Genomic DNA, 23,833 nt, shown 5'->3' with positions numbered 1-23,833 from the left:
TCCAATATCACAGACTAGTCATAAATATCAGCTAGGGAATGAATAAGTCTACTAACAGAAAAGATGAGACAACCATTACTTCAGAAGTTATAGTACTTTTTACTCTAGGAAAGTTAAAAACTAAGGCTCAGATTCTGATGCCATTACTTGCATTGAATAGTTCCTTATTCCACACATGGTGGCACTGAAGTCAATGAGACTACTCTTGGAGTAAGGTACTAATCATCATGAGAAAGGGTATCAGAATTTGGCCCAAAATCAGTATGAAAAAGGTAAGTATGAAGGTTGCATCTCATAAAAGAGAGCAGTGTTTTGTCAAATGGCACACAGACAAGACACCTTTAAGCAATTCTGGCAGACATTCAATAAGACCTGAATTTGTAGAGTCACTTTAACTACTTCTCAGTTTACATTGCTAAATCCAATTACTTTTTAGGACTATAAAAGAATTATAATTCTGACTCTTTTAAAAGAACTTGGTTTCACTCAAGAAAATAAAAAGCTGTCCTTAAAGTCAAATACTGTTTTCCTATTCTGTTTTTAGCAAAGTAAGTTGCGTATATAAATTCGATAACTAGCTATCTATGAGTCATTTAAATGGGATTTTGTTTGTACCAGTAAGGTAATACTGCACTGTAAAATGCACTAAGAAATCAATTTGGGGATAAAAAATTGCAGGAAATTAAGCTTCTATATATGATGGCAAGAACTACTACTTTATTCATTATATTTTAAAATTGTCAAATGAAAAGTTAAAAAGAGACAAAGTAGAAATTAAAGAACTCTTGAAAATCAGCATTAAAAGTGCATGAATGACTAGTCTTCTGCTACTTTAGGCACAGCCCCGAGCAGGGGCCGGTGTGAAAGTTACAGAACTCCTGGTGGCACTATGACTCACAGATACCTCTTAGTAACAATAAATCCCCTGCTTATAGAGGCCTATATTAGCAATGTATTAGACCCCCCCACTCACCCCATGCTGGCTATGTTATTTTGGCTAGTAAGTAAAGGCGATGGAGCCAAGGCTCCACTCATTCCCCTCCCCACCACCTGCTTTGGGGAGGAAGCAAGCAGGCGAGTTTTCATGCTTACTTCTGTGCGTGTGGGTCCAACGGCCAGAAGCTGGGTAGAATTGCATCGGTGTATAAGGGATATTTTTTATTTCCCTGTTCTATCATGTAGTCAAGATACTATCTACCCTAAGCTGTTTCATAGTGAAGATCAAACAAAACCTTTGCCCAATATCTAGTGAAAGCCTTCAGTACGTGAAGCAAAATGTATCCATCTTAATCATAACCAAGAAGCGCGGTAGGGGCAGAGACAGAAAGGGCATAATTCTAAATTTCACCAGCTTGCAAATAAATGAGGCAGCAACATTCAGAGATTGAAAACAATCTCCACTGGTTTAAAAAGACATCAATCTCAGCCCTGATGGAGAAAATTACAAATGTGAGATGATAACGACAGGGACGATTTCAGCAGATACTGTATCACATGAACTTCTCTCTTGGATCTTGGTACCAACATCTGCCCCATCAAGTACACCATCTTCCAGTTTTTGCTTAATAAGACTGTATCTTCTCCTCCTCAAGTAGATTTCCTTTGTCTCTGTACATGGTTAATGCACAATTCTTGATCTATGATTCACAAAGAAAAAAAACTTTGTTGAACATTACTTAAGATTGATCTCATCAATAAATCAAACCATAAAAGAATTTGTATTTCCTAAATTAAAGAGTGCCAAAATCAAGCACGCTCAAATCAGAAAATGCCAGGATGCCTTAGTTCGGCCCTCTTGTGCATATGCATTATGATACAGCCTTTAATTACGTGACCCTTCCAAAAAGAGCACCCCTGGTTCATTCAGGGCATGAACAGAGGTTGGGTAATGAAGGAGTCTTGTCTATAGGACCCATTCCTCATTTGTTGCAGAAATTGGGAAGTTTGTAGTGAACAAGGCAGGGGAGCTACCTAACAGGAGCAACTAAGTGATCCTTGGGGTGAGTTTGTTGTTTGTTAGCTTGTTGTTGTATGCTTGCTTGCTTGCAGTTTATAGCGCAGTCTGTTTTGAGGCCTATGTACTGAGCCAAGCAGTCTGCTAAACTAGGCTGAGAGCTTACTAACAAGGCTCTAGCCTGCTACTCTTCAATCCCTAATCCCTTTAGGATACCATGAGAAGGGGGCGGGGCTAACTCACAGAGAACAGAAGTTTAAAAAGCCACCTCAGAGGCAACCAGAGGAGCTAGTGAACAGGGCAGTTTTGCAAGGGAATTTAGAGAAGGCGTGCAAGTGGCAGACACATCTAACAAACACATTCTAAACTTAAACCAACATCCCACTCCATCACCAAACAGAAAAAACCCTGCAAGAGTTAAAATAATGCAGGCAGATGTCCCACAGCAGAGTGAGGGGCTATCCAGTTTATTGAACTAAACGCAACAAATACAATTACCTGCCTTATGAGCAGGTTGCATACGTGTGCATATGGTGTAAGCAGTTCATGGCCCTCAGACACACAGATCAGGCTCTTAAAATCATAGTGGCTGAAATGGAAGATCTCAGGGAGACAGAGAGGCATACAGAGGAGCTTTCAGAGACACAGTAGAGCAGTCCCATCCCGAGTCTGACAGCCTCTGTGCTGGTGAGAAAGAAGAACGTCTGAGGGAACGATAGCATCAAGCTGGAGCAGACAGAAACAAACCCACCATTGCAACCCTCCTTCCAGATGTCATGGTATCCTCTCGCACTGGAGATGCCCCTCTGAGGGAGGGAACCCCTGTTATTAGGAAGAAACAGGTAATAGTAATGGGAGATTCAATTATTAGAAATATAGATGGGTTTGCGATGACCGAGAGAACCGCATGGTGAATTGCCTGCTCGGTGAGAAGGTTTGCAGACTTTGCAAGACATCTAGATAGACTAATGTGCAGTGCTGAGGAGGAGCTGGTGGTCATGATACATGTAGGTACCGGTGACACAAAGAAAGATAGGAGAAAGGTCCTGGAGGCCAAATTTAGGCTGCTAGGTAAGAGATTGAAGTCAAGGACCTCCCTGGTAGCATTCTCTGAAATGCTTCCAGTTCCACACGCAGGGTCAGTTAGACAGGCAGAACTGCAGGGTCTCAATGTGTGGCTGAGACGATGGTTTTGGGAGGAGGAGTTTATTTATTTATTAGGAACTTGGAAACCTTTGGGAAAGGAGAAGCCTATACAGGAAGGACGGGCTCCACTTAAACCAAAACAGAACCAGATTGCTGGCATGTAAAATTAAAAAAGTCGTAGAGGAGTTTTTAAACTAAGGGCTGGGAGAAAGCTGACACATGAGGAGGAGCACATGGCTCAGATAAAGACATCTCTTGGGCGGGATTCATTAAAGGGGAAACTTCCCACAGGGCTGAAGGCCCTAACCCCACCACCATGCCGCAGGGCAGAAGCCCTGAGCTCCCCCCACCCCAGTCTGGTAGGTGGAGAATGTGGTGAGAATATGGGAGGCGCCGTGAGCCACACTTTAACTGTAAAAGAGCCGCACGCAGCTCATGAGCTGCGGTTTGGCCACCTCTGCTCTATATCCTAGGAGACAGGAGAGGACAGAAATTGATAAAGCACAGGTAGAAACTGAACAGAAACAATCAAACGAAAAAGCGTCCCATTCAATTACATCACATGAAGGCAGACAAATATAGTAATGACAAATTTTATAAGTGCTTGTATAAAAATGCTATAACTCTAACTATGCAGTGCTATTGTAGACATTTTGGTTCCAGGATATTAGAAAGAAGAGGTAGGTGAGGAAATATCTTTTATAAAAGTTAGTCCAATAAAAGATATTACCTCACCCACCTTGTCTCTCTAGAAGTCTAAATACTAAAATGAGTGAACTTGAGTGCCTGATATTAAATGATGATAGTGATATAATAGGCATCACAGAAACTTGGTGGAATGATGATAATCATTGGGACATGGTAATATCAGGGTATAAAATATACAAGTCACGCTGGTGGGGGAGTGGCACTATGTGTGATACAAAGCATAGTCAAATATATAAAAATCTTAAATGAATCCTGTATTGATAGAAATTCTATGAATAATAAGACTATAATAGCAGAAATATACTACTGACCACCTGACCAGGGCAGTGATTGTGAAATGCTCAGGGAAATTAAAGAGGTTACAAAAACAGAAAGCCCAGTAATAATGGGGATTTCAACTATCCCCATAATGACTGGATACATTTCACCTCAGGATGAGATCCAGAGATAAAATTTCCAAACACTATAACAACTGCTTATTGGAGTAGCTAGTCCTGGAAGCCACAAGGGGAGAGGCAATTCTTGATTTAGTTCTAAGTGGAGCACAGCATCTGGTCCAAGATGTGAATACAGCTGAACCACTTGGCAATAGCAACCATAATGAAATTAACTTTAACATCCTTGCAGGGGAGAAAATACCAAAGAAACCCAACACAGTAGCATTTAACTTCAAAAAGGGGAACAACGAACAACAACAACAAAAGGAGGAAGCTAGTTAAGTGGAAATTAAAAGAAAGATTCACAAGAGTGAAATGCCTGAAAGCTGCATGGAAACTATTTATAAACACCATAATGGAGACTCAAACTAAATGTATACCCTAAATAAAAAAATAAAAAAATAAGAGGACCAAAAAATGCCACCATGGCTAAACAGCAGAATAAAAGAGGCAGTTAGGGGCAAAAAGGCATCCTTTAAAAATTGGAAGTCAAATGCCAGTGAGGAAAATAGAAAGGAGCATGAACTCTGGCAAGTCATGTGTAAAAGTATAATTAGGCAGGCCAAAAATTTCAAGAGCAACTAGCAAAAGGCACAAAAACTAACAGCAAAAAAAAAAGTTAAGTATATCAAAAGCAGGAAGCCTGCCAAACAATCAGTGGGGCCACTGTACAATCAAGGTGCTAAAGGAGCAGTCAGGGAAGAAAAGGCCATTGCAGAGAAGCTAAATGAATTCTTTGCATTGATCTTCACTACAGAGGACATGAAAGAGATTCCCCACACCTGAGCCATTCTTTTTAGGTGACAAATCTGAGGACCTGTCCCAGATTGATGTGTCAGTAGAAGAGATTTGGAACAAATAGATACATTAAACAGTAATAAGTCACCAGGACCAGATGGTATTCACCCAAGAGTTCTGAAGGAACTCAAATATGAAACTGCAGAACTAACTGTGTAATCTATCGCTTAAATCAGCCTCTGTACCAGATAGGGGACCAGACAGCAAATGTGAAAAACCGAGACAGGGAGTGGGGGGTAACAGGAGCCTATATAAGAAAAAGACCCAAAAATCAGGACTGTCCCTATAAAATCGGGACATCTGGTCACCCTAGTACCAGATGACTGGAGAATAGCTAATATAAACACCAATTTTTAAGAAAGGCTCCATAAGTGACTTTGGTAATTACATGCCAGTAAGTAACTTCTAGGCAAATTGGTTGAAACCATAGTAAAGAACAGAATTGTCACATAGATTAACACAATATGTTGGGAAAGAGTCAAAATGGCTTTTGTAAAGGGAAAACATGTCTCATTAATCTATAAGAATTCTTTGAGGATGTCAATAATCATGTGGACATGGATGATCGGGTGGATACAGCATACTTGGACATTCAGAAAGCTTTTGACAAGGTCCACCACCAAAGGCTCTTAAGCAAAATAAGCAGTCATGGAATAAGAGGGAAGGTCCTCTCATGGATTGGTAACTGGTTAAAAGATAGGAAACATAAACGCTGTTATAGTCCTAGCCTTCACAACCTCCTCAGGTAAGGAGTTCCACAGGTTGACTGTGCGCTGCATGAAGAACTTCCTTGTATTTGTTTTAAACCTGCTGCCTATTAATTTCATTTGGTGACCCCTAGTTCTTGTATTATGGGAATAAGTAAATAACTTTTCCTTATCCACTTTCTCCACATCACTCATGATTTTATATACCTCTATCAAATCCCCCCCTTAGTCTCCTCTTTTCCAAGCTGAAGAGTCCTAACCTCTTTAATCTCTCCTCATATGGGACCCGTTCCAAACCCCTAATCATTTTAGTTGCCCTTTTCTGAACCTTTTCTAGTGCCAGTATATCTTTTTTGAGATGAGGAGACCACATCTGTACACAGTATTCGAGATGTGGGCGTACCATCGATTTATATAAGGGCAATAATATATTCTCAGTCTTATTCTCTATCCCCATTTTAATGATTCCTAACATCCTGTTTGCTTTTTTGACCACCTCTGCACACTGCGTGGACATCTTCAGAGAACTATCCACAATGACTCCAAGATCTTTTTCCTGACTTCTTGTAGCTAAATTAGCCCCCATCATATTGTATGTATAGTTGGGGTTATTTTTTCCAATGTGCATTACTTTACATTTATCCACATTAAATTTCATTTGCCATTTTGTTGCCCAATCACTTAGTTTTGTGAGATCTTTTTGAAGTTTGTCACAGTCTGCTTTCGTCTTAACTATCTTGAGCAGTTTAGGATCATCTGCAAACTTTGCCACCTCACTGTTTACCCCTTTCTCCAGATCATTTATGAATCAGTTGAATAGGATTGGTCCGAAGACTGACCCTTGGGGAACACCACTAGTTACCCCTCTCAATTCTGAGAATTTACCATTAATTCCTACCCCTTGTTCCCTGTCTTTTAACCGTTCTCAATCCATGAAAGGACCTTCCCTTTTATCCCATGACAACTTAATTTACATAAGAGCCTTTGGTGAGGGACCTTGTCAAAGGTTTTCTGGAAATCTAAGTACACTATGTCCTCTGGATCCCCCTTGTCCACATGTTTGTTGACCCCTTCCAAGAACTCTAATAGATTAGTAAGACACGATTTCCCTTTACAGAAACCATGTTGACTATTGCTCAACAGTTTATGTTTTTCTATGTGTCTGACAATTTTATTCTTAACTATTGTTTCGACTAATTTGCCCGGTACCAACATTAGACTTACTGGTCTGTAATTGCCGGGATCACCTCTAGAGCCCTTTTTAAATATTGGTGTTACATTAGCTAACTTCCAGTCATTGGGTACAGAAGCCGATTTAAAGGACAGGTTACAAACCTTAGTTAATCCTAACTTGAGAGTGCTTGACTTTTCCAGCTTTTTAATCCTTTCTGATTCTTAAGTTTGTACCTCCTGTTTTTTTATGAGACCAACCATAACTAATCTTCAAGGTTTTTGTTCATACATTTCTTTAGATTTTTATGTGGTATTTATATAACATTTACACATTTGTTGTCTTCAGTGTATATTTTATTTCCATTGTTATCTTGTGAAGCTCAATATTTCACCACACAAGTACCATGTCAACCAATATATTGAAAATAATTAAACTAAACTGTATTCAAACAAAAACTTGTTTGCAATTTCAGTTTTAATGCAACTTTTAAATTACCTTTTTTCTAACTGTAGAACAGAAAACTGAGTAAGGACTCATCTTTTCCCACCTTTTTTTAAAAACACAATGTCATAATCTCCAATTTGTAACAAGCAGATAATATACATGAAAAGGAGCTGTAGTTTTGTACCTTATTTTCATGCAACCCTTTTTGAGGAGAATAAACAATTGCTCTTTGAAAAGAGCCAGTATAACTTACCACAGCACAAACTCAAAGGAGCACAGCAGGCGCTTATCCAAACCCATTCTGCTTCCATTACAGTTTCTCCTGTGACCCTTCTTTGTAATAATGGGTCATCTGCGGTATATCAGCTAGCAAAAGCAGACATTGCCATAACAACCAGGCAATCATGACTCTCTGCAAATACGCTAATGAACTGGACAGAGTGAGCAATGAGTGACTGATTATCTCTGATATCACAATGTTACTGTTCAGGCAGCAGCAGGGGAGCATCAAACATGCACTGTGGGGGGGGGGGGAAAAAAGGAAATTCAAAGGCACTAAAGGTAAAAAAAAAAAAAAAAAAAACAAAATTAAAAAAAATTAAAAAAAAAAAAAAAAAAAAATCCAACATGCAAAGAGAAAATTCATATTGGAAATCATTCCACACACATTAATGAGTGGCCAAAATCTGGTTCAAATCCCCCCTGACGTTTACAAAAAAGGGTTATGAACAAAAGTTGAGACAATGAAGTATAGACACAGTAAAACAGAAAATTTTGACACAAATTTAATTATTATGGTCTTGCAATAGTGAGGCAATAAGATTGAAAATAGATATCTTTTTTAACACAGACCATCACGCCATGGTGTCAACATTGCTCCCGAAACCAACCACTGAATTCAAATTTGGGGTTTCCTTCCTTCTTAGCACAGAATCAAAGGCAGCATCTCCACAGAGAAGCATGTAACGTACTGTACTTTCCATTACAAGGTTGATCTTGTCCCTCCTCTTCCATAACTTCAACTAAAAAGCTCCTTGTCCCTTGAAACTTTTGTCTGCCAGCCAAAAAGTTTATGACAAGGTTTGGGGAGGCTCAAACAAGCAATTTATGAGATATGAAACATTATTAAAAGGTACATTTTCAAACTTAACTCTACCCTTAAATGGTTTTGATTTGGGGATGTAAATTAAAGACGGAAAAGTCCACCTATTACATCCTATGCCAGTATAAGATAATTCTGTACAATTTAATTTTCTAGTTCTAAAATGTTTCCAACACTGTCTTTGGATGAATACGCCACAGTTTAAGAGAGCTCGACAGTTGTTAATCCATTTTTTTCTGATGTCAACATTAAAGTTTGGTTTACCTACTTTCATCCCCGTACTCCAAGTTATATATTTTTATCAGCCCAAGTAACTCCCTTCCTTCTTCGGTGTTTACACCAAGCTTTTGTAGATTGTTGTAAGCGTTCGCCCTGTCCCCTTAAGCAGCTCTTACCCTAGACTGTTTCGGTAATTTTGCCTATACTGTTTAATTTTCATCATTCCTCATAAACTTGTCTATCTGTGACAGGATGTGTAGTTATTACTAGTATATGAGGAGTTAATTTCATCTTCCTTTTCCCTCCTCATAGATCAGCTCTCTGAGTAAAATAAACTTCTATCCTATGGTTTTTGCCAGTATAAAAATGTAATGAAAATATCCTCACAGCCCCAAACAACAAAAGTTTTAAGTGTAGACTTGCTCAGATTGAGAATGCCTAAGGCTTTTCCTTCCAGGCTCTGAGGCTGGGTTGATCCCCACGTTTAGGTGGTTATTTCTCTTTTTTGCTTATGTTAATTTGTTTTGATTTGTATTTATAAAAGGTTCTCGCCTGCTGAAATGGACCTTCCTGTCTGTTACTGCTCAGCCATTCCACCAGTTTCCACTAACTCATTTTTGTTGCTTTTTTCTAAATCAACATCTTTTTGGCACTGAGATGCCCACATTGAACGCAGTTTTCTAGAACCCTATTCACTCGAGTCCAAACAGTGAATGATCAGCAGCTTCCTGCGTCCTGACATACTGCTTCTTTGTGGTCAATCCAAATTTACATTGGCAATATAAGAATAATCAGTTCAAAATAGAAATCATTCTGTTAAATGACATGCTTAATAAAACCCTTTAATTCCAGTAGTCTTTAAACTGCTTTGAACAGGCAAAGGATGGGAAATAAGTTGCCAAAGCTAATGGGAAACAATCATGGCTAGTTTTCAACAATATACCATGTGTAGCCTTTTGATGAGCTTGTGTTTTGTTTGTTTTTAATCTGAAGGATGATGGCCCCTCTGATACTGTAGATCCCAATCACGCCTGACTGTCTTTAATTCAATAAAACAAAATGTTTCTTCAGTAACAAAGAATGCCTAGTGAATAGACACACCACTACAAAGATTCTCTTAATATCCAAATTGTATGTAATGATTCACTAAGAGAACTCTTATCTGAATTGGTTTTGAAATTACACTCAAATTATTGCCTTAATGAGTCAGAGAAAATTCCATCAAAGGAACATTCATCTGGCACTGCTGCATCTGGGTACATCAAGTTTTTTGTTCCCCAAATACGCGACTTGAATGTGGTGAGTTTCTATTAATTATGTCTTTGAAGACAATAAAAATGTCATCCATGTAAACTAGGTCCTTTTAGCATGTTTTAAATTAATACAAAGAAAAACAGAATCTGGCCAGAGGTATCTACATTAAAGACAGAATGGTTTTGTCTAAATCTGTACCACAAAGCCTGACTCCTTTCCATTGTTTGCTATATTCTATAAATACATAGTGAAAAATACTACCCCAGGAGAAGTAAATTCGGAACTCCATAGTTAGCATCCTTTATTCCTAATACTGAGGTGGTCTAATGAAAGTGTGGGACCCCGAATTCCACTTGTGGTTCAGAATCTAAGCATGGCAATATGGTCCAAGGATAACATTTCATCCTTAACACTGAATGTCTTTCTGTGCAATCAGTGAGAGCCTTACCAATATTTCGATGTCGTTTTGTGTGCATTTGTATATTTGTAATACTATAGTACAATTTAGCATCTTCAACAATTGGAGCTCAAAATTTCCTGGAGACTACTTCAAAACACTCAGCATGAAGCACTAAGTCATTTCAAAAGGCAGGCATTTCTTACTGAAAACCTTCAGGATTTCTTCAAAAACAGATATTTTCTGAGGATTCGAAGATTTTGAAATGTGATGTGCCCGATGTATGATCTCTCCTTTTCAATTCCCTTCTTTTTCCATCTCCTATTGTGCAGCCAAATATGATATTGTACTGTATCTTTGATGCATTACAATTTTGTATTACCTTTTTTCCTCCTACGATGCTTGTATCACTATTTCCTTAATAAAAAGACTGGAAAAAACGTGTGCATTAAATTTTACCTTAGACTTCTATCTCCCCCACTGGCGCCCCCTCACTCCCTCAAAATTATAATTTTACAAGAAAAGTGAGTATACAGTGAAAAGGAATGTTACACAAGGGACAAAAAGCCTTAATTAAGGCTTAGGTTTTGCTCAAACTTCCCTGCTGTTTAAGCCATAGATTTCATGATCCAATAACAAGAAACAGTTCACTAACTCAGGCACCAAAGCTGCTGTTCAGAGCAAAGTTCCAGATCAACTGTACTGGTAAAATCTTTTTATTCTGGGACATCAAGTCAGCAGCTAGATTGTTGGAGTGAATTAAAATTGACTATATGAGGTACATAAGGAAGTCCCTGTGGGCTGAGTGGGAGTATAACTTTTGCTATTAATTCCATCCCTGCTTCAGAAATATTCCAGAGTTCTGAATACAACTTCTGAAATGTACTGTATTATTAAAATGGCTTGGGTCAGAAACTGGAAGCGTTAATGCAGCTTTAAAACTGAACAATTTTCAGGTGGTTCTAGATATTATGTGGATGTTCCTAAAATTAATTCTAATTTGGATACTCCTTCAGCAGAATAAAATCTCCAGTGGTGTCCCTAGAGCACACTCAATGACCTGTTGACCAGAACTTTTGGCAAATTAGGATTCCACTGTATAGTCACACAGTGATTTTCTGTGGATATGATATTGCATAATAAAGAGGCTCCATCTCTCCTCATATCTCACCCTCATTAGAATATTTTTATAGTCAGAATATAAATATTTGTAATTTATCCTGAGGCTGTTCCTCAGGGTAAACTACAAATGTTTACGGCCTGAAACAAATGTTTGGGGAGTGTCCAGACTGGCCGTTCTTTACAGAAGTATTAATTACAATGAGTTATTTGGCAATCAATTAACTCAACATAAAAAAAATCATGGGTAAAAAAACCTTAATCACTATCATTCAAGTGTCATTAAAGATACTATCCACCAGGGATTCTCACTCCTATTTCCTAACACAAGATGTAGAAAAGTGAGAATCCTGTCAGAATGATAAACTTCAGAGAAGCAGAATTACAACCAGTAAGTCATTTTCTCTTCTGGGTTTATCAGAGTCTCTGAATGTGCCAGCAAATGTTTTATTCTGTTTCAAGTATTGTATATAAGCTACTATTTTGCTTTTGCTTTAGTCTATGTCACACGTAGCAGTCTCTTCCCTGAAGACTTTACATTCTAATTAAACAATACATATCCAAAAGGGAGAGGGGAAAAGAGAACACAAGAGAGTGTGTGTGTGTGTGTGTGTACCCTACCCTATTATGTATTTTTAACACTAATTTTTATCTATAGTATACACACAGCTGATAGTACTGTCACAACCTTATGGAACAAAGCAGGCCTCCGCACACCTACCCCCACATTGAATGAGACAGGTTTTGCCACTTTGTTTTTAATGTTGTTCAAAATTCAACGTAACTATTACTTATCCATAAACAGTGCCATTGGAATTTTGGGAGATTTATTTTAAAGAACAGCATATCATCAGTAGTAAATTTTCAGGCATGCATGAAGTACAATTCTAAACCACTACTTTAAACCATAATTTCCCCATATGAAAATGGGGATAATGATATTGACATCCTTTTGAGAACTGTTGATGAAAAAGCTCTAGATAATAGCTAGGTATCATTATTTATTATTATTATTATTAAACCAATTCAGAATGGATTTTCATTGCAACAGCTAAAGGTACATCTATGTCCTAGGGGCTACGAAATTCACCCCTAAGCACAAGGCCTATATACCACTTAAGTCTTCAAAATAGGACTTAAGTAGCACTTAGGCACTGCACTGGCCCTTTGCACATGAGAGAATGTGTGTTTGGGGAGCCCTTATGGAATAAAATATGAACCAAAAACTTGAGATGAAGAGAAATAAGAGCTAAAAGTTAGCATGTTTATTTTAATCAGGCAAGAGAATGACTGAGTCAGAATGAATTGTTAAAAGCCCGTGGTGAATACACAGAGCTGTTAGCAACAATGATTAAATGATTCTAATGATTACACTGCCTGAAGTACTGGTGAGGTGATGTGAACATCTGGGTTTCCAGTGTAGATCTTAACATAACCTTTTAATAAAATCCATCTTCATAATGGCCACTGAGGAATATTACTCCCATAATACAACTTACGTCCAATTATTCAGTGTAACACTTGTACATTCTGTCATTCACATATCATTGAAAAGTTTTATTAGAGTTCTATTTTGTTAAAGTTTAACCTTTTAAATGTGTTTCCTTTAACTCAGTATTAACAACATTTGCCCCTTTGTAACAGTTATTATTTCCATGGAATTTAGCTGGCAAATTTTCAGCTCAGGAAGTTGTGTGCGCTCAACTTCTGCTGTTGTAATGGAAGCAATGCTCTTCACTTCACAGGCACTGGATCAGAATGTAAGGAATGGTTACTTTCCCTACAGAAACTGTAGTTCTTTGAGATGTTGCGCTCAGTGTAGATCCCATTGTAGGTGCGTATGTGCCTCACATGATTGGATTTTCTTTGAATAGCAAGATCTCTCAAGGCAATGCATGCACCCTGTGCCTCCTTATACTCCCACACAAGGGCATTCCCTCATAATTCAAAGCTCATGGTGGCTGAAGACTCCAAAAAGGGGGATGGAGGGTGGGTTTGAGATCCACATTGACTATAACATCTTGAAGAACCACAGTTACTGTATTTCTTTCTTCTTCGAGTACATGTTTGTATGAACCCCCGTAGGTAACTGGCAAGTAGCATCCCCTCTGAATGGTGGGAATGAGGAGTATAGCTGCATTAGTCAAACAGTGATTGAAGTACTGTTCTCCTGAACTTGGCATCTGACCTTGCAGCTAAGTCCAAGGGATAGTGCTTGACAAAAATCAGTGGGTTAGTCCACGCCACTGCATTACAGATCTCTGATATTCCTGGACTGGGGGGAGGTTGTTGCTCATGCTCTGGCAGAATGAGCTGTGATGTTCAGTGGGACAGGAACACCAGCTAGATGATAACACATCAAGATACACGGTGCTATACATTTTGATACTCTTTGCAAGGAAGTGGCTTGATTTTTAGAATGTCTGACTATAGCTATAAATAGACAGGGCAACACACTGCGGGCACGTCTTCACTACCCGCCGGATCGGCGGGTAGCAATCGATCTATTGGGGATCAACTTATCGCGTCTAGTGAAGACGCGATAAAATCGATCCCCGATGGCTCTGCCGTCAACTCCGGAAATCCACCGCGGCAAGAGGCGGAAGCGGAGTCAACGGCGGAGCGGCAGCGGTCGACTTGCCGCCGTCCTCACAGCCAGGTAAGTCGACCTAAAATACGCAACTTCAGCTACGCTATTCACGTAGCTGAAGTTGCGTATCTTAGGTCAAACCCCCCCCGTAGTGTAGACCTAGCCTTAATGATTTGGTCCTGTCACTATAATAAAGCAAAGTCCTGGATATAATTAGTGTGTGTAATTTCTTTTTTCCTCGTGCTGATTGTGTCTCTGGAAAAAGGAAAGTAGGCTGATTTGACTGGTTCTGATGAAAATCTGAGACCTCTTTAGGAATGAACTTTGGGTGGAGTTCCAGCACTACCCTGTCCTTCAGGCTAGAAATGCCTGAAGCTCACTCACTCTCCTTGCTGAAGTGATAGTCACTAAGAAGACTGACTTCAGAGTAAGGTGATGAAAAGAACATTCCGAGAGCAGTTCGAACACAGGCTCCAGGAGCCTCAGGAGCACTAAATTGGGAAGGTGTGCCTTTTCCAATCTGGAGTCAATCACAGTTCCTATGAACTCTATCATCTCGGATGGTGTGAGTGACAATTTTTTGTAGTTCACTAGGCCCAGATGGGTGAATAAGACAAGCGTACATTCCAGCTTGCCACCATTTCCCACTACAATCTGCCCTCAACAGCCAAGTATGATGAATGCCCTGACTTCTCAGGTGGGCTGCCACCACTGCTAGGCATTTCATAAAAACCCTTGGTGCCATGAAGAGTCCAAATGGCAGTACCTTGTACTGGTAATGATTTGATCCCATCATGAATGTCAAGTGTTTCCTGCAGGTCAGGTGGATGACTATATGAAGTCATATATATTGTACGTCAAACGACACAAACCAGTCTTGAGCCTGAAGAGATGCAATGAGGGAGGCAAGCACTACCACTTGAATCTGAGGTGGTGTATATATTTGTTTGGTCTTCTCAGGTCTAGGATAGGATGAAGATCTTTCATCTTCAGGGAAAAAAAATATTAGGAGTGGAAGCCTCTTCCCTGTACTCCTGAGGAACATCCTAGATGAAGCAACAAGGCCACTTCTTTTTGTAATAGTTTCTTGTAAGAAGGGTCTCTGAAGAGATAGGGAAAAGGATTAGGTAGGGAGAAGATTGTGGGAATGACTGGAACATCTGTGGGCAACTATGTTCAAACAACCATTTTCTGAGGAGATATCGGACCAAACCTGATGGAAAGGGGCAAGGTAGCTACCAAAGACTGGCTCCCAATTGGATGACAGTCAAGCATGGGTGACACAGGAAATAGATGATGGGTGTCTCCTTGAGTATGATGTCTCGATATCGTTGCTCCAGTTCCCTTGCCAATGCTGTCCCCAGCAGAGATCTTGACAGTTTTGTTAGGGCATACCTTGATCCCACAATTGGACCAAGCTGAAGGTTGGTGCTGATATCTTTAGCGGTGCTGATGCCAGCAGTGTCAGCATACTTTGCACCACTCCTTTGGCATTGGATGTAGACACCTATCCTTAGAGAAGTGATGCCTCTTTTCCACTCTCAGAGGCGGGGCCTCTCTATGCTCGGAGCCGTCTCTGGTCTTCATTCAGCCCTTCCTCTTGCCATTGCCACTAGATTTGGGGGGGGGGGGGGTGTGCTGGCTCCAGTGACACATGGTCAGTGCCAAGTGTTCTGGTGCTGAAGTGGTTGCCAGCACTACTGCTGAATGCCCTGGTGCCAGGGTGATCAGCGTCAATGTGACCAGAAATCAATTTCAACTGCGTTTTCTTCCCTGACTTCTTTTTGCTGCTGGACCCTAACTAGACTGGCACCCTATGAAGTCATCCTCACGGACAACCCTTTTGGTTCCTTGGAGGTGCATGTCTCCTCTGGGTCTGAAGCGATACACATCAATTGCTCCAGTAAGTGTAATTTCAACTGTACATCCCTCCACTTGCAGCCCTTGCCACGAAGGATTTACACACAAAAGCACTTTTCAGGGATGTGGCTCTCCCCCAGACTGAAAAGGCATCAGCTAGGCCCATCAACCAGGAGAAAGAACCCATCGGAGGTCGTACAGGGTTAAACCCTTAAGGTTTAGAGTCCACCATGGAGGTTGGCACGAGGGACCTTGCCCCGTTTCACAGGGAGATGTATTTCTGTTTAGATGGCTTTTTTAAGGAATCCAAATTTAAAAAACTAACAAAGGTACGATGGGTGAAGTATTTCTTCACAAACTAATCTAGAAGACGAGTTTAAACCTCAGAGAAAAATAGCAGGTGGGACACTCGGTGGGTTCCACCTCACTGCCATAGGTGGTAAGAGGGAACTGAGGGAGAGTTTCACCTGTCTGTCCTTTATGCCCTCACACAGAAGCATGAGGTGACACGAGGTGCATGAGCTGCCCCAATGAACACTGCTATTAAAAAAAATCCAATCTCACAGGCACGAGGCATATGTGCACCTACAGTGGGATCCTGACTGAAACATACTCGAAGGAGAACCTCACAGCCAGGTGATCTATTCCACATACTGTATGTATTATACAACAAGAATGGAGCAACAAGACATGTCATCACCATCATCACCATTACATGAACTAAAACAAAATTAGTTTTCAGGGTGCCTTTCAGTATTTATTCCACCACCTTGTTTCTTTTCAATTCTGTGACCTGTTCCTTGCCAAACAAGCCCAATACAAGTCCTTGGGCAGCATGAGCTCTCTACTGCCTATCTAATATAAGTTATTTGTATTCAAGTAGCATCTAGAGGCCCCAACCAAGAACAAGGACTCACAGCGCAATTTGCTTTACATACACATAGTAGGACACGGTCACGGCCCCAAAGAGCTTACAATTTAAATAGACATGACAGGCAAAAGGTGGAGGAGAAAAGAAATATTATCCTTATTTTACAGATGAGCAAATAAGGTATAACGAGGTTTTCCCACAATCACACAGGAAGTCTGTGGCATAAAAAGGAATTGAACCCAGGTTTACTGAGCCGCAGTCCAATGCCTTAACCTCAAGGCCACCACTCCTCTCAGCTGTTACTCTTCCCTTCTCGCTTTCCCAAAAATGGCAAGTTTGTGCACATTCACATTTGGAGTTAGAGGATATTAGAGAGCAACCACAGCTGAATAAATTGCTTATTAAATAGTGGGGGAAAGAACTTTAAATAATGTCAACTTTCATATACAAATGTCAAAAGTCATTCATGAACTCCACACACAAGCCAATAAATTTTCAATTTAACTTAGAGTTTCTGCTGAAATCATGTCTATGAAACAACAGGCCCCCTCTCCCATATTCTTGTTAGTTGCTTTTTCTGCTACAGCACTTTTCTTGCTGCCACTCCAGGTCCACCAAATCATTACAGGTTCACATGGCTTCATACCCCTGCTCTCTGGCAAACTTTCAAACAGACACTTCTTTTTCTGTATTTTCAGAGGCTTTTGGTCTTCATAGTTCTCATTTCATGACCGACATCTCTGATTGGCTGTCAAACCCTTTCTTACTGAACATCTACTTTTAATTCTGAGCCTCTATTTCCAAGTCAAATTCTTCTCAAATTTCACTGCTCCCTATGGCAGGGAACTTACTTATAATTTATTATTGTAATTTTGAAATTGGTCATTTCATCCTTGTATTAATTCCATACAGTCTTATTGATTTTATTTACTAAGTACATAGAAAATCCAGGCCTCTTTATGACTAGCACAAAATATTGGGGGCATTCCCAGGTTCTTGATGGTTGGATTATTCCTTTTATTAAACTTCAGTGGTTAAGAGCATCTATGTTACCCAAATACCAGCCATCCCCCTCACTCGCTGGGAAAGTGGAGGAGAGAGCTCTTGAGATATGGCTGGACAGCTGGGGATAGATACCTCTGGGACCTTAGCTAGCATGAGGAACAGTGGTGCCCCATCTGTAAAAACAGCCTCATGCAGGAGTAGGGCTTGGGCAGAGCTCGGGGACCCTTAGTTCCCACCAATCATACTTGCACATTGCAAATTGGCAACTAGAGGGGTGGGGTTTTCCCTTCCTCGGAGCACACAGGAGATTTGACTAGGGAGGGAGTATTACAGTAGTGATACTTATTTGTCACAACCATACAGCATGTGCCCAGTACAGGTTAACTAAGGTAGCAGAGAGGCATGGGCAGAAACCCCTGCTGTGCAGCGTAGGGAGGGTTTCAATGTCAGGTGCAGAAAGAGGCACCCTTCACTTAAACCTTCATCCATGGCAGGAGGAAAAGGTTTGGAGGAGGAAGGGAGTCTGTAGCTTTCTTGGTCTTGATCCCCAGATTTTGCAGGAGAGGGTTAGAGGTAATGTCTCCTTCATGTCTCCTCTGCCTTTTACAGCCATTTGTTTGGGAATTGCTCTTCATTTATCCTGCCAGAGAGCTTGTGTGGGCAGGAGATGCCTGGCTGTTCCTTCCCTACTTCTGTTACGTCATAATTAACAAAAATCACAGCCTTTGTATAGGATATTTTATTCACCACTTAATCTGTGGTGACTAAGTGTGATGGACCCAGGCCAGTTGGGTACAGCAGAGTAGCAGAAGGCAGATATACTGGCCACTTGATTAACAGTTTTCTGTTCCCTGACTGACCAGAGCAGGGGCTGCTCCAGGCTAATGAGAACACCTGACTCCAATTAACCTGCAAAGAGTCAGGTGAGGCATTAAGCTAATGTGACCACCTGACTCTAATTAAGACCTCTCTGATACTATAAAAGGGCTCACTCCAGTCAGGCAGAGAAGAGTCAGGGAGCCAGAGGAGAGGAAGTGTGGCTTAAGGGCTGGTTAATGAAGACACCCTCAAGTCATTGGTAAGGGAGCCCTAAGGTAAGGGTGAAGAAGGGAGAAGCAGGAGAGCTGTGGGGAAGTGGCCCAGGGAAATGTAGCAACTCTGGCAATGAAAGGTTGGCTGCCAACAGCTGCTACCATTAGGGTCCTTGGGCCGGAACCCGGAGTAGAGGGCGGGCCCGGGTTCCCCCCAACCCACCACTACAGGAACACCTCCTGGGTGGGGAAGTCAGGCCCCTGTCAGGACAGGAGGCTAAACTGTTCTGAAACAAGCCCCTAGGGACAACAGAGACTGTGGGAGCTCTCACACCAACCTCCTTGCTGGCTTATGATGAAAAGAGCTCAGTAGACTGTAACCCTGGCCGTAGAGAGAGAAGGGCTACGTGGAGGGTCGCAGTGAGCCACTGAGGCTAGCATATACCGCCTAGAAGCACGGGACCCACGGGGACAAGGTCAGAGCTCTGCCACACTAAGCCACTGACAATTTATTCAAACTCATGTTGATTACTGGATCTTTCAATGTCCCTTTTCACACATATTATGCATTTAAATACCAAGGGAACAGAACCTTAGAAATACTTTAGCTAGATTACTTAAATGCCTTCATTTTGTTTATTTTAAGATTTTGAATATGACATTTAAGACCCTTCATTCCAGAATGCTTTTCTAGCTGTATACACTCCATATACGCACCCACCAAGAACCAAGGTCACTTTCTAGCTCGTTTCTAGAATCTATTATCTTATTATAAGCTAATTCTAAATTCCAGGCTTTTGCCAATATTGTCCTGTTGTGGGAGAACACTGCTTCAAGAGACTTGCATTGCTGACTCATTCTTCCATCTTAAATCTCATTTTTCCAGATACCAACCTCCTTAATTCTTTTTATTTCTACAGGCCATTTTATTAAGTACATCACAAAGCTTCAGTGCACGGAAAAAGGTCTTTACTAAATTTACAATAAAGTTGAGTACCTCCGGCCCTGTGATATGCATAAGACCAGAAACAGCCGCTGCAACAGAGTCATAACCTGCTCGCTGAAACGCTGGACCAGTCTGACCATAACCTAAAAACAGAAAGAACTATTTAAAATGCAAACCATTACACATACCAAGGAGATAAAGTTTACTACTTTGGGAAAGAAAGAATGCATAAAATTAAATTTCTCATCTGTTTCTATACGTGTGTTCTCTAGGTTATGCAGACAAGAAACAAATAAATACTGCAGTCTTATATTTACACATACTGCCCTTCTTTAGACTAAATGGTGTTTTCTATTCCAGGAGGTCAATAATGTGCTCTCTGGGTCAATGTGTCTCTGGATGTCTTGACGGGAAGAATTTTAACTATATGGTGAAATCCAGGCCCCACTTAATTCAATCGCAACACTCCTGTGCTATTCACTATGGGCCTAATTCTTCCAACCTTACTTCACAGTGGTACTTTACTCCAACTGATTTCACAGGGCGACTCACAGAATAAGATACTGTTTGATGTGATTAAGGGTGACAAAACTGACCCCTTAGAAAGAAAACCTACCATTTATTGTCACAATGCGTTTTTTATGAAAAACAACAATTTTTCCTCAACTCTATCAATAATTATAAATCATTAACAAACACTTCGGTATTACTTATCTTTAGAAGCAGCAGAGAGAAGACACACGCTGATTTCCTCCTTGGCTCTGCTTACCCCACAACTTCTCCTCTTAGCAACAATCACAGAAATCTTCCACTATCGCTCATACGGGCCTGCTGCACACCAACTGTCCATTGGACCCTGCTGCTGTGCACTAAACATTCTAGTGCACTTTTAAGCTACTCCAGTTTCAAAGCAAAATAGATCAAAGTGCACTAGGGAACATTTAGCACAAGGCAGCAGGGTCCACACAGACAGCCGAAGAGCAGCAGGGTAGTGCGAGATAAAATTGACTGTTCATCTAAACAAGCTCTTAAAGAGGTAGCACATCTGAAGACTGTCTTTACCTACCCTTTCCCTCTTTTAGAACAGACCTCACTATAGTATCAGACATTAGAAAGGAAGCATTTAATATATGTATATATATCTCCTATAATAAGGTTGCCTGACACTCCATTATATAACTTTGTTTTCATTTTACCATAAATTGTGATTATATCCTATTGTTAGAACATAATATGATGAGATATTTGTGTTGCTGCAAGAGAAATACTTCCCTTAAATGTCTACAATTATGCCTTTTACATCTACATTTCTAGGTGCCAAGCCAAGGTCTTCACAAACTGAATCTGTATACAGTCCCTTTATAGTTCTATCAATAAAAAATTCACACAAACACGCCCCAACAAACATAGTTATAGTGGTACAAAAACTGTGGGTAGACCAAAATGAATTGTCCCTTCCATAAATGCTGAGGGAAGATCCCAGACTAATCTCTGGAGCAGCCTAAATTGCCACTGATGACGTTAGGACTTCTATAAGCTCCCTCACAACCAGCTTCTTCCAGATACATTAGCTCCTCTGCTGAGCTGCTGCTATGTCCTCTAGCCATAATGAAGCAAGTCAGTAGCAGAGAAGCAGCCTGGTCTAGAGAATCACATTGGGGGCTCCTCTGTTCCAATCCCATCTCTAGCACCAATTCCATTTGTGGCCTTAATCAAGTCACAACCTTTCTATCTTAGTTTCCACATCAGTAAAATGGCTATCAGTAAGATAGCCTTTTCCAAGACCTACAAACATGCTAAAATTCATCAGAATGTACACAAAATTCCTTTCATTTGAATTGTGCCTTGAAAAAATATTTTTTAATGTTTGTATCTATGCACAGATGCCAGCATAAGCAGTTTTCCTGCAGCAGAAGACTAGCAGGACATAAAAAGCTGGGCAGCCCGCTCACTCTCTCCACCTCTCCCCTCAAAAAAAAAGCAAAACACTTTTATTTAAGAAAAATAATCATTTACTTTCTGGACATAAGGACACACAAATTTTCAAAAATCAACCCAAAAATGCTATGACGGGCTCCAACAATATGTGCTGTTATCTCCTGAACAGTAGCACCAAAATCATTTCAATGTGTTTGGGTCCACTTCAAAAACAAAAGAAAAACAGTCAAAACAACTAAGTGACTGGACAGTGAAACACACTGAAAATAAGTGAGAAATTATGAAGAACAAAAAGCATTGGCCTCAATTATTAACAGAGAACAGACATCTCAACATGTCTATTCATACAAATGTTTTCACAAACAGGAAACATCTGAAAATTAAACATTTAGGATGTAGAACAACCATAAAAACTCCTTACAAAACTATTCTGATGAGGACAAATAACCATCCCTCAAAATACTCATTCTATACTTTTAAAGATGACCAGCAAAGTTTTTTTAAATTTTTCTAAGAGCCTTCATATGTTAGAATATATATTTTGAAGTTCTCCCAATGATTTTTTTTACACCTATCATTTGATTTCAAAACATTGCTCATTGCTATGTGCCAGCTGCAAGGTTAAAACCAGCTGGTGCCATGCAAAGTTTAACTAGTAGAAAGATATAATAAAAGAGGGATGAGAGTACAGAATTATATTTTGGACTTGGATTCTGAACTGGTAAAGCCAGTACGGGGCCAAAATCCACTTTTGGTTTGCCAATCACAGGAAATCTGGGGTTGGAAATTGTCTGGAAAAGAGATGGCTATCCAACCTTAAGAGTTAAGGGATGAATAACTAATTGTAAGGTTAAAAGATCTAATCGTCCCTCTCTAGACAGACAAGAGACAAAAGGATACATGTTTTTGTCCTAGTTAACTGCACAGATCACAAACAAATGAGGATTTAGCCACAAGCGTGAACGAATGTGCGTATGTCTGAGCATGTGCCTATACAGGAAATTTTGTTTTTTAAAATGTGTAGGGCCGATTTTTCAAAGTCGGGGCACACATCTGAGCAGACCTCGCAGCATATGCATGCGAGTAACAAATGTGTTGTGAATAAAAATAGATGTTTACTACGCACATAATCAGTTTGGCCTTGTGTTTGCGCAAATACCCAATGCGCATTTCCACTCATAAATTCAACACACATATATGTATGCACGCAATTGCACATGCTTACTTCTGAAAATAGGTTCCATGCTAATATTACATACAGTCTTGAATGGACAAAGTTTAGACACAACGTTACATTTGTTCTAGGCATTTAACAAATCAACTAAGTTTGTTTTTAATTTTGTTCGTGGGTATTGTTTTGTTTGGAGGGGGTTAAATTAAACATCATGATTTAGGGAATTCTCAGCTTTACATAAATTTAAGAAATAATTGTTAGATGTGCAATTGCTGAAGGATTTATTTCTCTACTGATTTTGCTTTAAAACCATGGGAGTCCTTAGAGTCCTGTCAAGTGGAATTTCTAAATAAATGGGGGAAGGATGTTCCACAATTCCAAATCTCCACCCCACAGGTTACAGCTGTAGGGCCTGATCCTCTCAGGCACCGCACATCCTCCGTTCTCACTTCCCAAAGGAAGCTCAGCGCCTTTCAGGACCCTGCCGTTATAGGCCATATTTGTTTCATTCACACACTTCAAAGCAGTCAGTCAGTCAGTCACATCATCAACATGGTGACAAGAAAGTCAACAGAGAAGCAGCAACCGCTGCCAGTCTAGTTCCCAAGTACTGTCCCACAGTTGTCACTGCCAAAGCATTATTGAATATGATTTGTACAGTACATACCAACTGTCTTACACCGCACTGAACACAAACTCTGAACGCGCACTGGAGAACAGCTTGTATATTCAACACAGCCATTTATGTCAGTGCTGGCCACAATTTCCTCTCCCCAGGCTACAGCTGCCACTGTCCTGATTCATGCTGACAAGCCATCCTCTATCCACTGAGGAGCCCTGTTATTAATTTATTGTCCTTCCTCTCCCATGAGCAGGAAAAGAGACATGGTATGAAACAAGTATCGAAGAACAAGTTCACTAGTCTGCTGGCGTCAAATGCGGGCCGGCGTCCATCTTGC

The 23,833-nt window shown here is 40.3% G+C and overlaps 1 protein-coding gene across 1 annotated transcript in view; it reads right to left on the bottom strand.

Annotated features, from left to right (window-relative positions):
* LOC113406995 (succinate--hydroxymethylglutarate CoA-transferase-like) overlaps nt 1-23,833 on the bottom strand; it is a 243,664-nt gene that overhangs the window by 170,921 nt on the left and 48,910 nt on the right. Inside the window, exon 7 of the mRNA XM_029912065.1 lies at nt 19,814-19,905. Within this exon, the coding sequence (XP_029767925.1) occupies nt 19,814-19,905 (92 nt within the window). The remainder of the gene's footprint in view (nt 1-19,813; nt 19,906-23,833) is intronic.

This window comes from Terrapene carolina, unplaced genomic scaffold, assembly GCF_002925995.2.
Source record: "Terrapene carolina triunguis isolate 2854851 unplaced genomic scaffold, T_m_triunguis-2.0 Scaffold179, whole genome shotgun sequence".
In the NCBI taxonomy this organism is placed as follows: Eukaryota; Metazoa; Chordata; order Testudines; family Emydidae; genus Terrapene; species Terrapene triunguis.
Note: the sequence above shows the minus strand (reverse complement) of the source record. Positions and strands in the feature narration are given on the sequence as shown.